Source organism: Scyliorhinus torazame, chromosome 4 (genome assembly GCF_047496885.1).
Source record: "Scyliorhinus torazame isolate Kashiwa2021f chromosome 4, sScyTor2.1, whole genome shotgun sequence".
In the NCBI taxonomy this organism is placed as follows: Eukaryota; Metazoa; Chordata; class Chondrichthyes; order Carcharhiniformes; family Scyliorhinidae; genus Scyliorhinus; species Scyliorhinus torazame.
The window spans coordinates 16,517,207-16,532,550 of record NC_092710.1 but is presented as its reverse complement, the minus strand read 5'-3'; the positions used below and the strand labels follow the sequence as shown (position 1 = coordinate 16,532,550).

The 15,344-nt window shown below is 51.3% G+C and overlaps 1 protein-coding gene across 1 annotated transcript in view; it reads left to right on the top strand.

The window, feature by feature from the left end:
• The window catches only part of ftsj3 (FtsJ RNA 2'-O-methyltransferase 3), a 195,758-nt gene that overhangs the window by 56,829 nt on the left and 123,585 nt on the right, over positions 1-15,344 (top strand). The window contains exon 5 of the mRNA XM_072498085.1: positions 13,331-13,430. Coding sequence (XP_072354186.1) covers positions 13,331-13,430 — 100 coding nt within the window. The remainder of the gene's footprint in view (positions 1-13,330; positions 13,431-15,344) is intronic.

Genomic DNA, 15,344 nt, shown 5'->3' with positions numbered 1-15,344 from the left:
GGATTATTAGTCCAGTAACATAATCCCTACACTGCTGTACCCTGGATTATTAGTCCAGTAACATAACCCCTACACTGCTGTACCCTGGATTATTAGTCCAGTAACATATCCCCTACACTGCTGTATCCTGGATTGTTAGTCCAGTAACATAACCCCTGCACTGCTGTATCCTGGATTATTAGTCCAGTAACATAACCCCTGCACTGCTGTACCCTGGATTATTAGTCCAGTAACATAACCCCTACACTGATGTACACTGGATTATTAGTCCAGTAACATAACCCCTACACTGCTGTACCCTGGATTGTTAGTCCAGTACCATAACCCCTGCACTGCTGTATCCTGGATTATTAGTCCAGTAACATAACCCCTGCACTGCTGTACCCTGGATTATTTGTCCAGTAACATAACCCCTACACTGCTGCACCCTGGATTATTAGTCCAGTAACATAACCCCTACACTGATGTACACTGGATTATTAGTCCAGTAACATAACCCCTACATTGCTGCATCCTGGATTATTAGTCCAGTAACATAACCCCTACACTGCTGCCCACTGGATTATTAGTCCAGTAACATAACCCCTACACTGATGTACACTGGATTATTAGTCCAGTAACATAATCCTTACACTGCTGTACCCTGGATTATTAGTCCAGTAACATAACCCCTACACTGATGTACACTGGATTATTAGTCCAGTAACATAATCCCTCCACTGCTGTACCCTGGATTATTAGTCCAGTAACATAAGTCCATCACTGCTGTACCCTGGATTATTAGTCCAGTAACATAACCCCTACACTGCTGTACCCTGGATTATTAGTCCAGTAACATAAGTCCATCACTGCTGTATCCTGGATTATTAGTCCAGTAACATAAGTCCATCACTGCTGTACCCTGGATTATTAGTCCAGTAACATAACCCCTAACTGCTGTACCCTGGATTATTAGTCCAGTAACATAACCCCTACACTGATGTACACTGGATTATTAGTCCAGTAACATAACCCCTACATTGCTGCACCCTGGATTATTAGTCCAGTAACATAACCCCTACACTGCTGTACCCTGGATTATTAGTCCAGTAACATAACCCCTACACTGATGTACACTGGATTATTAGTCCAGTAACATAACCCCTACACTGCTGTACCCTGCATTATTAGTCCAGTAACATAATCCCTACACTGCTGTACCCTGGATTATTAGTCCAGTAACATAACCCCTACACTGCTGTACCCTGGATTATTAGTCCAGTAACATATCCCCTACACTGCTGTATCCTGGATTGTTAGTCCAGTAACATAACCCCTGCACTGCTGTATCCTGGATTATTAGTCCAGTAACATAACCCCTGCACTGCTGTACCCTGGATTATTAGTCCAGTAACATAACCCCTACACTGATGTACACTGGATTATTAGTCCAGTAACATAACCCCTACACTGCTGTACCCTGGATTGTTAGTCCAGTAACATAACCCCTGCACTGCTGTATCCTGGATTATTAGTCCAGTAACATAACCCCTGCACTGCTGTACCCTGGATTATTAGTCCAGTAACATAACCCCTACACTGATGTACACTGGATTATTAGTCCAGTAACATAACCCCTACACTGCTGCACCCTGGATTATTAGTCCAGTAACATAACCCCTACACTGATGTACACTGGATTATTAGTCCAGTAACATAACCCCTACATTGCTGCATCCTGGATTATTAGTCCAGTAACATAACCCCTACACTGCTGCCCACTGGATTATTAGTCCAGTAACATAACCCCTACACTGATGTACACTGGATTATTAGTCCAGTAACATAATCCCTACACTGCTGTACCCTGGATTATTAGTCCAGTAACATAAGTCCATCACTGCTGTACCCTGGATTATTAGTCCAGTAACATAACTCCTACACTGCTGTACCCTGGATTATTAGTCCAGTAACATAAGTCCATCACTGCTGTATCCTGGATTATTAGTCCAGTAACATAAATCCATCACTGCTGTACCCTGGATTATTAGTCCAGTAACATAACCCCTAACTGCTGTACCCTGGATTATTAGTCCAGTAACATAACCCCTACACTGATGTCCACTGGATTATTAGTCCAGTAACATAACCCCTACATTGCTGCACCCTGGATTATTAGTCCAGTAACATAACCCCTACACTGCTGTACCCTGGATTATTAGTCCAGTAACATATCCCCTACACTGCTGTACCCTGGATTATTAGTCCGGTAACATATCCCCTACACTGCTGTATCCTGGATTATTAGTCCGGTAACATATCCCTACACTGCTGTACCCTGGATTATTAGTCCAGTAACATAACCCCTACACTGCTGTATCCTGGATTATTAGTCCAATAACATAAACCCTACACTGCTGAATCCTGGATTATTAGTCCAGTAACATATCCCCTACACTGCTGTACCCTGGATTATTAGTCCAGTAACATAACCCCTACACTACTGTATCCTGGATTATTAGTCCAATAACATAAACCCTGCACTGCTGTACCCTGGATTATTAGTCCAGTAACATATCCCCTACACTGCTGTACCCTGGATTATTAATCCAGTAACATAACCCCTACACTGCTGTATCCTGGATTATTAGTCCAATAACATAACCCCTGCACTGCTGTACCCTGGATTATTAGTCCAGTAACATATCCCCTACACTGCTGTACCCTGGATTATTAGTCCAGTAACATAACCCCTGCACTGCTGTACCCTGGATTATTAGTCCAGTAACATATCCCCTACACTGCTGTACCCTGGATTATTAGTCCAGTAACATAACCCCTACACTGCTGTACCCTGGATTATTAGTCCAGTAACATAACCCCTACACTGCTGTACCCTGGATTATTAGTCCAGTAACATAACCCCTACACTGCTGTATCCTGGATTGTTAGTCCAGTAACATAACCTCTACACTGCTGTACCCTGGATTATTAGTCCAGTAACATAACCCCTACACTGCTGTACCCTGGATTATTAGTCCAGTAACACAACCCCTACACTGCTGTATCCTGGATTATTAGTCCAGTAACATAACCCCTACACTGCTGTACCCTGGATTATTAGTCCAGTAACATATCCCCTACACTGCTGTACCCTGGATTATTAGTCCAGTAACATAACCCCTACACTGCTGTATCCTGAATTGTTAGTCCAGTAACATAATCCCTACACTGCTGTATCCTGGATTATTAGTCCAGTAACATAACCCCTACACTGCTGTACCCTGGATTATTAGTCCAGTAACATAACCCCTACATTGCTGCACCCTGGATTATTAGTCCAGTAACATAACCCCTACACTGATGTACACTGGATTATTAGTCCAGTAACATAACCCCTACACTGCTGTAGCCTGGATTATTAGTCCAGTAACATAACCCCTACACTGCTGTACCCGGGATTATTCGTCCAGTAACATAACCCCTACACTGCGGTATCCTGGATTATTAGTCCAGTAACATAACCCCTACACTGCTGTATCCTGGATTATTAGTCCAGTAACATAACCCCTGCACTGCTGTACCCTGGATTATTAGTCCAGTAACATAACCCCTACACTGATGTACACTGGATTATTAGTCCAGTAACATAATCCCTACACTGCTGTACCCTGGATTATTAGTCCAGTAACATAACCCTTACACTGCTGTACCCTGGATTATTAGTCCAGTAACATATCCCCTACACTGCTGTATCCTGGATTGTTAGTCCAGTAACATAACCCCTGCACTGCTGTATCCTGGATTATTAGTCCAGTAACATAACCCCTGCACTGCTGTACCCTGGATTATTAGTCCAGTAACATAACCCCTACACTGATGTACACTGGATTATTAGTCCAGTAACATAACCCCTATACTGCTGTACCCTGGATTGTTAGTCCAGTAACATAACCCCTGCACTGCTGTATCCTGGATTATTAGTCCAGTAACATAACCCCTGCACTGCTGTACCCTGGATTATTAGTCCAGTAACATAACCCCTACACTGCTGTACCCTGGATTATTAGTCCAGTAACATAACCCCTACACTGATGTACACTGGATTATTAGTCCAGTAACATAACCCCTACACTGCTGCACCCTGGATTATTAGTCCAGTAACATAACCCCTACACTGATGTACACTGGATTATTAGTCCAGTAACATAATCCCTCCACTGCTGTACCCTGGATTATTAGTCCAGTAACATAAGTCCATCACTGCTGTACCCTGGATTATTAGTCCAGTAACATAACCCCTACACTGCTGTACCCTGGATTATTAGTCCAGTAACATAAGTCCATCACTGCTGTATCCTGGATTATTAGTCCAGTAACATAAGTCCATCACTGCTGTACCCTGGATTATTAGTCCAGTAACATAACCCCTAACTGCTGTACCCTGGATTATTAGTCCAGTAACATAACCCCTACACTGATGTACACTGGATTATTAGTCCAGTAACATAACCCCTACATTGCTGCACCCTGGATTATTAGTCCAGTAACATAACCCCTACACTGCTGTACCCTGGATTATTAGTCCAGTAACATAACCCCTACACTGATGTACACTGGATTATTAGTCCAGTAACATAACCCCTACACTGCTGTACCCTGCATTATTAGTCCAGTAACATAATCCCTACACTGCTGTACCCTGGATTATTAGTCCAGTAACATAACCCCTACACTGCTGTACCCTGGATTATTAGTCCAGTAACATATCCCCTACACTGCTGTATCCTGGATTGTTAGTCCAGTAACATAACCCCTGCACTGCTGTATCCTGGATTATTAGTCCAGTAACATAACCCCTGCACTGCTGTACCCTGGATTATTAGTCCAGTAACATAACCCCTACACTGATGTACACTGGATTATTAGTCCAGTAACATAACCCCTACACTGCTGTACCCTGGATTGTTAGTCCAGTAACATAACCCCTGCACTGCTGTATCCTGGATTATTAGTCCAGTAACATAACCCCTGCACTGCTGTACCCTGGATTATTAGTCCAGTAACATAACCCCTACACTGATGTACACTGGATTATTAGTCCAGTAACATAACCCCTACACTGCTGCACCCTGGATTATTAGTCCAGTAACATAACCCCTACACTGATGTACACTGGATTATTAGTCCAGTAACATAACCCCTACATTGCTGCATCCTGGATTATTAGTCCAGTAACATAACCCCTACACTGCTGCCCACTGGATTATTAGTCCAGTAACATAACCCCTACACTGATGTACACTGGATTATTAGTCCAGTAACATAATCCCTACACTGCTGTACCCTGGATTATTAGTCCAGTAACATAAGTCCATCACTGCTGTACCCTGGATTATTAGTCCAGTAACATAACTCCTACACTGCTGTACCCTGGATTATTAGTCCAGTAACATAAGTCCATCACTGCTGTATCCTGGATTATTAGTCCAGTAACATAAATCCATCACTGCTGTACCCTGGATTATTAGTCCAGTAACATAACCCCTAACTGCTGTACCCTGGATTATTAGTCCAGTAACATAACCCCTACACTGATGTCCACTGGATTATTAGTCCAGTAACATAACCCCTACATTGCTGCACCCTGGATTATTAGTCCAGTAACATAACCCCTACACTGCTGTACCCTGGATTATTAGTCCAGTAACATATCCCCTACACTGCTGTACCCTGGATTATTAGTCCGGTAACATATCCCCTACACTGCTGTATCCTGGATTATTAGTCCGGTAACATATCCCTACACTGCTGTACCCTGGATTATTAGTCCAGTAACATAACCCCTACACTGCTGTATCCTGGATTATTAGTCCAATAACATAAACCCTACACTGCTGAATCCTGGATTATTAGTCCAGTAACATATCCCCTACACTGCTGTACCCTGGATTATTAGTCCAGTAACATAACCCCTACACTACTGTATCCTGGATTATTAGTCCAATAACATAAACCCTGCACTGCTGTACCCTGGATTATTAGTCCAGTAACATATCCCCTACACTGCTGTACCCTGGATTATTAATCCAGTAACATAACCCCTACACTGCTGTATCCTGGATTATTAGTCCAATAACATAACCCCTGCACTGCTGTACCCTGGATTATTAGTCCAGTAACATATCCCCTACACTGCTGTACCCTGGATTATTAGTCCAGTAACATAACCCCTGCACTGCTGTACCCTGGATTATTAGTCCAGTAACATATCCCCTACACTGCTGTACCCTGGATTATTAGTCCAGTAACATAACCCCTACACTGCTGTACCCTGGATTATTAGTCCAGTAACATAACCCCTACACTGCTGTACCCTGGATTATTAGTCCAGTAACATAACCCCTACACTGCTGTATCCTGGATTGTTAGTCCAGTAACATAACCTCTACACTGCTGTACCCTGGATTATTAGTCCAGTAACATAACCCCTACACTGCTGTACCCTGGATTATTAGTCCAGTAACACAACCCCTACACTGCTGTATCCTGGATTATTAGTCCAGTAACATAACCCCTACACTGCTGTACCCTGGATTATTAGTCCAGTAACATATCCCCTACACTGCTGTACCCTGGATTATTAGTCCAGTAACATAACCCCTACACTGCTGTATCCTGAATTGTTAGTCCAGTAACATAATCCCTACACTGCTGTATCCTGGATTATTAGTCCAGTAACATAACCCCTACACTGCTGTACCCTGGATTATTAGTCCAGTAACATAACCCCTACATTGCTGCACCCTGGATTATTAGTCCAGTAACATAACCCCTACACTGATGTACACTGGATTATTAGTCCAGTAACATAACCCCTACACTGCTGTAGCCTGGATTATTAGTCCAGTAACATAACCCCTACACTGCTGTACCCGGGATTATTCGTCCAGTAACATAACCCCTACACTGCGGTATCCTGGATTATTAGTCCAGTAACATAACCCCTACACTGCTGTATCCTGGATTATTAGTCCAGTAACATAACCCCTGCACTGCTGTACCCTGGATTATTAGTCCAGTAACATAACCCCTACACTGATGTACACTGGATTATTAGTCCAGTAACATAATCCCTACACTGCTGTACCCTGGATTATTAGTCCAGTAACATAACCCTTACACTGCTGTACCCTGGATTATTAGTCCAGTAACATATCCCCTACACTGCTGTATCCTGGATTGTTAGTCCAGTAACATAACCCCTGCACTGCTGTATCCTGGATTATTAGTCCAGTAACATAACCCCTGCACTGCTGTACCCTGGATTATTAGTCCAGTAACATAACCCCTACACTGATGTACACTGGATTATTAGTCCAGTAACATAACCCCTATACTGCTGTACCCTGGATTGTTAGTCCAGTAACATAACCCCTGCACTGCTGTATCCTGGATTATTAGTCCAGTAACATAACCCCTGCACTGCTGTACCCTGGATTATTAGTCCAGTAACATAACCCCTACACTGATGTACACTGGATTATTAGTCCAGTAACATAACCCCTACATTGCTGCACCCTGGATTATTAGTCCAGTAACATAACCCCTACACTGCTGCACCCTGGATTATTAGTCCAGTAACATAACCCCTACACTGATGTACACTGGATTATTAGTCCAGTAACATAACCCCTACATTGCTGCATCCTGGATTATTAGTCCAGTAACATAACCCCTACACTGCTTCCCACTGGATTATTAGTCCAGTAACATAACCCCTACACTGATGTACACTGGATTATTAGTCCAGTAACATAATCCCTACACTGCTGTACCCTGGATTATTAGTCCAGTAACATAACCCCTACACTGATGTACACTGGATTATTAGTCCAGTAACATAATCCCTCCACTGCTGTACCCTGGATTATTAGTCCAGTAACATAAGTCCATCACTGCTGTACCCTGGATTATTAGTCCAGTAACATAACCCCTACACTGCTGTACCCTGGATTATTAGTCCAGTAACATAACCCCTACACTGCTGTATCCTGGATTATTAGTCCAGTAACATAACCTCTACACTGCTGTATCCTGGATTATTAGTCCAGTAACATAAGTCCATCACTGCTGTACCCTGGATTATTAGTCCAGTAACATAACCCCTAACTGCTGTACCCTGGATTATTAGGCCAGTAACATAACCCCTACACTGATGTACACTGGATTATTAGTCCAGTAACATAACCCCTACATTGCTGCACCCTGGATTATTAGTCCAGTAACATAACCCCTACACTGCTGTACCCTGGATTATTAGTCCAGTAACATATCCCCTCCACTGCTGTACCCTGGATTATTAGTCCGGTAACATATCCCCTACACTGCTGTATCCTGGATTATTAGTCCGGTAACATATCCCTACACTGCTGTACCCTGGATTATTAGTCCAGTAACATAACCCCTACACTGCTGTATCCTGGATTATTAGTCCAATAACATAACCCCTACACTGCTGTATCCTGGATTATTAGTCCAGTAACATATCCCCTACACTGCTGTACCCTGGATTATTAGTCCAGTAACATAACCCCTACACTACTGTATCCTGGATTATTAGTCCAATAACATAACCCCTGCACTGCTGTACCCTGGATTATTAGTCCAGTAACATATCCCCTACACTGCTGTACCCTGGATTATTAATCCAGTAACATAACCCCTACACTGCTGTATCCTGGATTATTAGTCCAATAACATAACCCCTGCACTGCTGTACCCTGGATTATTAGTCCAGTAACATAACCCCTACACTGCTGTACCCTGGATTATTAGTCCAGTAACATAACCCCTGCACTGCTGTACCCTGGATTATTAGTCCAGTAACATATCCCCTACACTGCTGTACCCTGGATTATTAGTCCAGTAACATAACCCCTACACTGCTGTACCCTGGATTATTAGTCCAGTAACATAACCCCTACACTGCTGTACCCTGGATTATTAGTCCAGTTACATAACCCCTACACTGCTGTACCCTGGATTATTAGTCCAGTAACATAACCCCTACACTGCTGTACCCTGGATTATTAGTCCAGTAACATAACCCCTACACTGCTGTATCCTGGATTGTTAGTCCAGTAACATAACCCCTACACTGCTGTACCCTGGATTATTAGTCCAGTAACATAACCCCGACACTGCTGTATCCTGGATTGTTAGTCCAATAACATAACCCCTGCACTGCTGTACCCTGGATTATTAGTCCAGTAACATAACCCCTGCACTGCTGTACCCTGGATTATTAGTCCAGTAACATATCCCCTACACTGCTGTACCCTGGATTATTAGTCCAGTAACATAACCCCTACACTGCTGTACCCTGGATTATTAGTCCAGTAACATAACCCCTGCACTGCTGTACCCTGGATTATTAGTCCAGTAACATATCCCCTACACTGCTGTACCCTGGATTATTAGTCCAGTTACATAACCCCTACACTGCTGTACCCTGGATTATTAGTCCAGTAACATAACCCCTACACTGCTGTACCCTGGATTATTAGTCCAGTAACATAACCCCTACACTGCTGTATCCTGGATTGTTAGTCCAGTAACATAACCCCTACACTGCTGTACCCTGGATTATTAGTCCAGTAACATAACCCCGACACTGCTGTATCCTGGATTGTTAGTCCAGTAACATAACCTCTACACTGCTGTACCCTGGATTATTAGTCCAGTAACATAACCCCTACACTGCTGTACCCTGGATTATTAGTCCAGTAACACAATCCCTACACTGCTGTATCCTGGATTATTAGTCCAGTAACATAACCCCTACACTGCTGTACCCTGGATTATTAGTCCAGTAACATAACCCCTACACTGCTGTATCCTGGATTGTTAGTCCAGTAACATAACCTCTACACTGCTGTACCCTGGATTATTAGTCCAGTAACATAACCCCTACACTGCTGTATCCTGGATTATTAGTCCAGTAACATAACCCCTACACTGCTGTATCCTGGATTATTAGTCCAGTAACATAACCCCTACACTGCTGTATCCAGGATTATTAGTCCAGTAACATAACCCCTACACTGCTGTATCCTGGATTATTAGTCCAGTAACATAACCCCTACACTGCTGTACCCGGGATTATTAGTCCAGTAACATAATCCCTACACTGCTGTATCCTGGATTATTAGTCCAGTAACATAACCCCTACACTGCTGTACCCTGGATTATTAGTCCAGTAACATAACCCCTACACTGCTGTACCCTGGATTATTAGTCCAGTAACATAACCCCTACACTGCTGTACCCTGGATTATTAGTCCAGTAACATATCCCCTACACTGCTGTACCCTGGATTATTAGTCCAGGAACATTAAGAGGGGGTGGTACTGTAGTGGTTATTTGTCGGCAGGGTGGGTGAAAGCACACTGTCGTGCCGTGTGGGAGACGTGCAACGCGGTTCAATGACACTCCAATGAGCTGGGTTCAAGCAATTCCGGGGTCCCGGAATGGTTGTGGGGAGGGGCAGGAAGCCGCCAATGCTGAATGAGAAAGCGGCGGGGGGTGAGTTCCTTGTGTTGTTTAATGGTCGGCGATTGCCAGTGTGAACCGTGTGTGTACTCGGCCAGTGTGCACCCTGTGTGTACTCGGCCAGTGTGAACCGTGTGTGTACCCGGCCAGTGTGAACCGTGTGTGTACTCGGCCAGTGTGCACCCTGTGTGTACTCGGCCAGTGTGAACCGTGTGTGTACTCGGCCAGTGTGAACCGTGTGTGTACCCGGCCAGTGTGAACCGTGTGTGTACTCGGCCAGTGTGAACCGTGTGTGTACCCGGAGTGTGAACCGTGTGTGTACTCGGCCAGTGTGAACCGTGTGTGTACTCGGCCAGTGTGAACCGTGTGTGTACTCGGCCAGTGTGAACCGTGTGTGTACTCGGCCAGTGTGAACCTTGTGTGTACCCGGCCAGTGTGAACCGTGTGTGTACTCGGCCAGTGTGAACCGTGTGTGTACTCGGCCAGTGTGAACCGTGTGTGTACCCGGAGTGTGAACCGTGTGTGTACTCGGCCAGTGTGAACCGTGTGTGTACTCGGCCAGTGTGAACCGTGTGTGTACTCGGCCAGTGCGAACCGTGTGTGTACTCGGCCAGTGTGAACCCTGTGTGTACCCGGCCAGTGTGAACCGTGTGTGTACCCGGCCAGTGTGAACCGTGTGTGTACTCGGCCAGTGCGAACCGTGTGTGTACTCGGCCAGTGCGAACCGTGTGTGTACCCGGCCAGTGTGAACCCTGTGTGTACCCGGCCAGTGTGAACCGTGTGTGTACCCGGCCAGTGTGAACCGTGTGTGTACTCGGCCAGTGTGAACCGTGTGTGTACTCGGCCAGTGTGAACCGTGTGTGTACTCGGCCAGTGTGAACCGTGTGTGTACTCGGCCAGTGCGAACCGTGTGTGTACTCGGCCAGTGCGAACCGTGTGTGTACTCGGCCAGTGTGAACCCTGTGTGTACTCGGCCAGTGTGAACCGTGTGTGTACTCGGCCAGTGCGAACCGTGTGTGTACTCGGCCAGTGCGAACCGTGTGTGTACCCGGCCAGTGTGAACCCTGTGTGTACCCGGCCAGTGCGAACCCTGTGTGTACCCGGCCAGTGTGAACCCTGTGTGTACCCGGCCAGTGTGAACCCTGTGTGTACCCGGCCAGTGCGAACCCTGTGTGTACCCGGCCAGTGTGAACCGTGTGTGTACTCGGCCAGTGTGAACCGTGTGTGTACCCGGCCAGTGTGAACCCTGTGTGTACTCGGCCAGTGTGAACCCTGTGTGTACCCGGCCAGTGTGAACCCTGTGTGTACCCGGCCAGTGTGAACCCTGTGTGTACCCGGCCAGTGTGAACCCTGTGTGTACTCGGCCAGTGTGAACCTTGTGTGTACTCGGCCAGTGTGAACCGTGTGTGTACTCGGCCAGTGTGAACCTTGTGTGTACCCGGCCAGTGTGAACCTTGTGTGTACTCGGCCAGTGTGAACCGTGTGTGTACTCGGCCAGTGTGAACCCTGTGTGTACCCGGCCAGTGTGAACCCTGTGTGTACCCGGCCAGTGTGAACCCTGTGTGTACTCGGCCAGTGTGAACCGTGTGTGTACTCGGCCAGTGTGAACCCTGTGTGTACCCGGCCAGTGTGAACCCTGTGTGTACTCGGCCAGTGTGAACCCTGTGTGTACCCGGCCAGTGTGAACCCTGTGTGTACCCGGCCAGTGTGAACCCTGTGTGTACCCGGCCAGTGTGAACCCTGTGTGTACCCGGCCAGTGTGAACCCTGTGTGTACCCGGCCAGTGTGAACCCTGTGTGTACCCGGCCAGTGTGAACCCTGTGTGTACTCGGCCAGTGTGAACCCTGTGTGTACCCGGCCAGTGTGAACCCTGTGTGTACCCGGCCAGTGTGAACCGTGTGTGTACTCGGCCAGTGTGAACCGTGTGTGTACTCGGCCAGTGTGAACCGTGTGTGTACCCGGCCAGTGTGAACCGTGTGTGTACTCGGCCAGTGTGAACCCTGTGTGTACCCGGCCAGTGTGAACCCTGTGTGTACCCGGCCAGTGTGAACCCTGTGTGTACCCGGCCAGTGTGAACCCTGTGTGTACCCGGCCAGTGTGCACCCTGTGTGTACTCGGCCAGTGTGAACCGTGTGTGTACCCGGCCAGTGTGAACCCTGTGTGTACTCGGCCAGTGTGCACCCTGTGTGTACCCGGCCAGTGTGCACCCTGTGTGTACCCGGCCAGTGTGCACCCTGTGTGTACCCGGCCAGTGCGAACCCTGTGTGTACCCGGCCAGTGTGCACCCTGTGTGTACTCGGCCAGTGCGAACCCTGTGTGTACCCGGCCAGTGTGCACCCTGTGTGTACCCGGCCAGTGTGAACCCTGTGTGTACTCGGCCAGTGTGCACCCTGTGTGTACCCGGCCAGTGTGCACCCTGTGTGTACCCGGCCAGTGTGCACCCTGTGTGTACCCGGCCAGTGTGCACCCTGTGTGTACCCGGCCAGTGTGCACCCTGTGTGTACCCGGCCAGTGTGAACCGTGTGTGTACCCGGCCAGTGTGAACCGTGTGTGTACTCGGCCAGTGCGAACCGTGTGTGTACTCGGCCAGTGTGAACCGTGTGTGTACCCGGCCAGTGTGAACCGTGTGTGTACCCGGCCAGTGTGCACCCTGTGTGTACCCGGCCAGTGTGAACCCTGTGTGTACCCGGCCAGTGTGAACCCTGTGTGTACGCGGCCAGTGTGAACCGTGTGTGTACCCGGACAGTGTGAACCGTGTGTGTACCCGGCCAGTGCGAACCGTGTGTGTACCCTGCAGGCACTGAGGAAGGAGCTGCAGACCTGGAAGGTCGATGTGGTGCTGAATGATGGAGCTCCGAACGTGGGCTCCAACTGGCTACATGACGCGTACTCGCAGGGTAAGTGACGGCCAGGCTGGGGCGTGAGGGTGGGGGTCTGAGCGATGTTACCCAGGGGGCAATCCCTCCCCGGCCACCCCTCCCCCCACCGACACAGCCCCGGCCCCCTCCCCCCGACTCCGCCCCGGCCCCCTCCCCCCACCAACACAGCCCCGGCCCCCTCCCCCCACCGACACCGCCCCGGCCCCCTCCCCCCACCGACACAGCCCCGGCCCCATCCCTCCACCGACACAGCCCCGGCCCCCTCCCCCCACCGACACAGCCCCGGCCCCCTCCCCCCACCGACACAGCCCCGGCCCCCTCCCCCACCGACACCGTCCCGGCCCCCTCCCCCCACCGACACCGCCCCGGCCCCTTCCTCCCACCGCCCCGGCCCCCTCCCCCCACCGACACAGCCCCGGCCCCCTCCCCTCCCCGACACCGCCCCGTCCCCCTCCCCCCACCGACACAGCCCCGGCCCCCTCCCCCCACCAACACAGCCCCGGCCCCCTCCCCCCACCGACACAGCCCCGGCCCCCTCCCCCCACCGACACAGCCCCGGCCCCCTCCCCCCACCGACACAGCCCCGGCCCCCTCCCCTCCCCGACACCGCCCCGTCCCCCTCCCCCCACCGACACAGCCCCGGCCCCCTCCCCCCACCGACACAGCCCCGGCCCCCACCGACACAGCCCCGGCCCCCTCCCCCCACCGACACAGCCCCGGCCTCCTCCCCCCACCGACACAGCCCCGGCCCCCTCCCCCCACCGACACAGCCCCGGCCCCCTCCCCCCACCGACACAGCCCCGGCCCCCTCCCCCCACCGACACAGCCCCGGCCCCCTCTCCCCACCGACACAGCCCCGGCCCCCTCTCCCCACCGACACAGCCCCGGCCCCCTCCCCCACTGACACCATCCCGGCCCCCTCCCCCCACCGACACCGTCCCGGCCCCCTCCCCCCACCGACACAGCCCCGGCCCCCACCGACACCGCCCCGGCCCCCACCCCCACCGACACAGCCCCGGCCCCCTCCCCCCACCGACACAGCCCCGGCCCCCTCCCCCCCACCGACACAGCCCCGGCCCCCTCCCCCCCACTGACACAGCCCCGGCCCCCTCCCGCCACCGACACAGCCCCGGCCCCCTCCCCCCACCGACACAGCCCCGGCCCCCTCCCCCCACCGACACCGTCCCGGCCCCCTCCCCCCACCGACACCGTCCCGGCCCCCTCCCCCCACCGACACAGCCCCTCCCCCCTCCCCCCACCGACACAGCCCCGGCCCCCTCCCCCCACCGACACCGTCCCGGCCCCCTCCCCCCACCGACACAGCCCCGGCCCCCTCCCGCCACCGGCACAGCCCCGGCCCCCTCCCCCCACCGACACAGCCCCGGGCCCCTCCCCCCACCGACACCGTCCCGGCCCCCTCCCCCCACCGACACCGTCCCGGCCCCCTCCCCCCACCGACACAGCCCCGGCCCCCTCCCCCACCGACACAGCCCCGGCCCCCTCCCCCCACCGACACAGCCCCGGCCCCCTCCCCCCACCGTCCCGGCCCCCTCCCCCCACTGACACAGCCACGGCCCCCTCCCCCCACCGACACAGCCTCGGCCCCCTCCCCCCACCGACACCGCCTCGGCCCCCTCCCCCCACCGACACAGCCCCGGCCCCCTCCCCCCACCGACACCGTCCCGGCCCCCTCCCCCCACCGACACAGCCCCGGCCCCCTCCCCCCACCGACACCGCCCCGGCCCCCTCCCCCCACCGACACAGCCCCGGCCCCCTCCCCCCACCGACACAGCCCCGGCCCCCTCCCCCCACCGACACAGCCCCGGCCCCCTCCCCCCACCGACACCGTCCCGGCCCCTTCCCCCCACCGACACAGCCCCGGCCCCCTCCCCCCACCGACACAGCCCCGGCCCCCTCCCCTCCCCGACACCG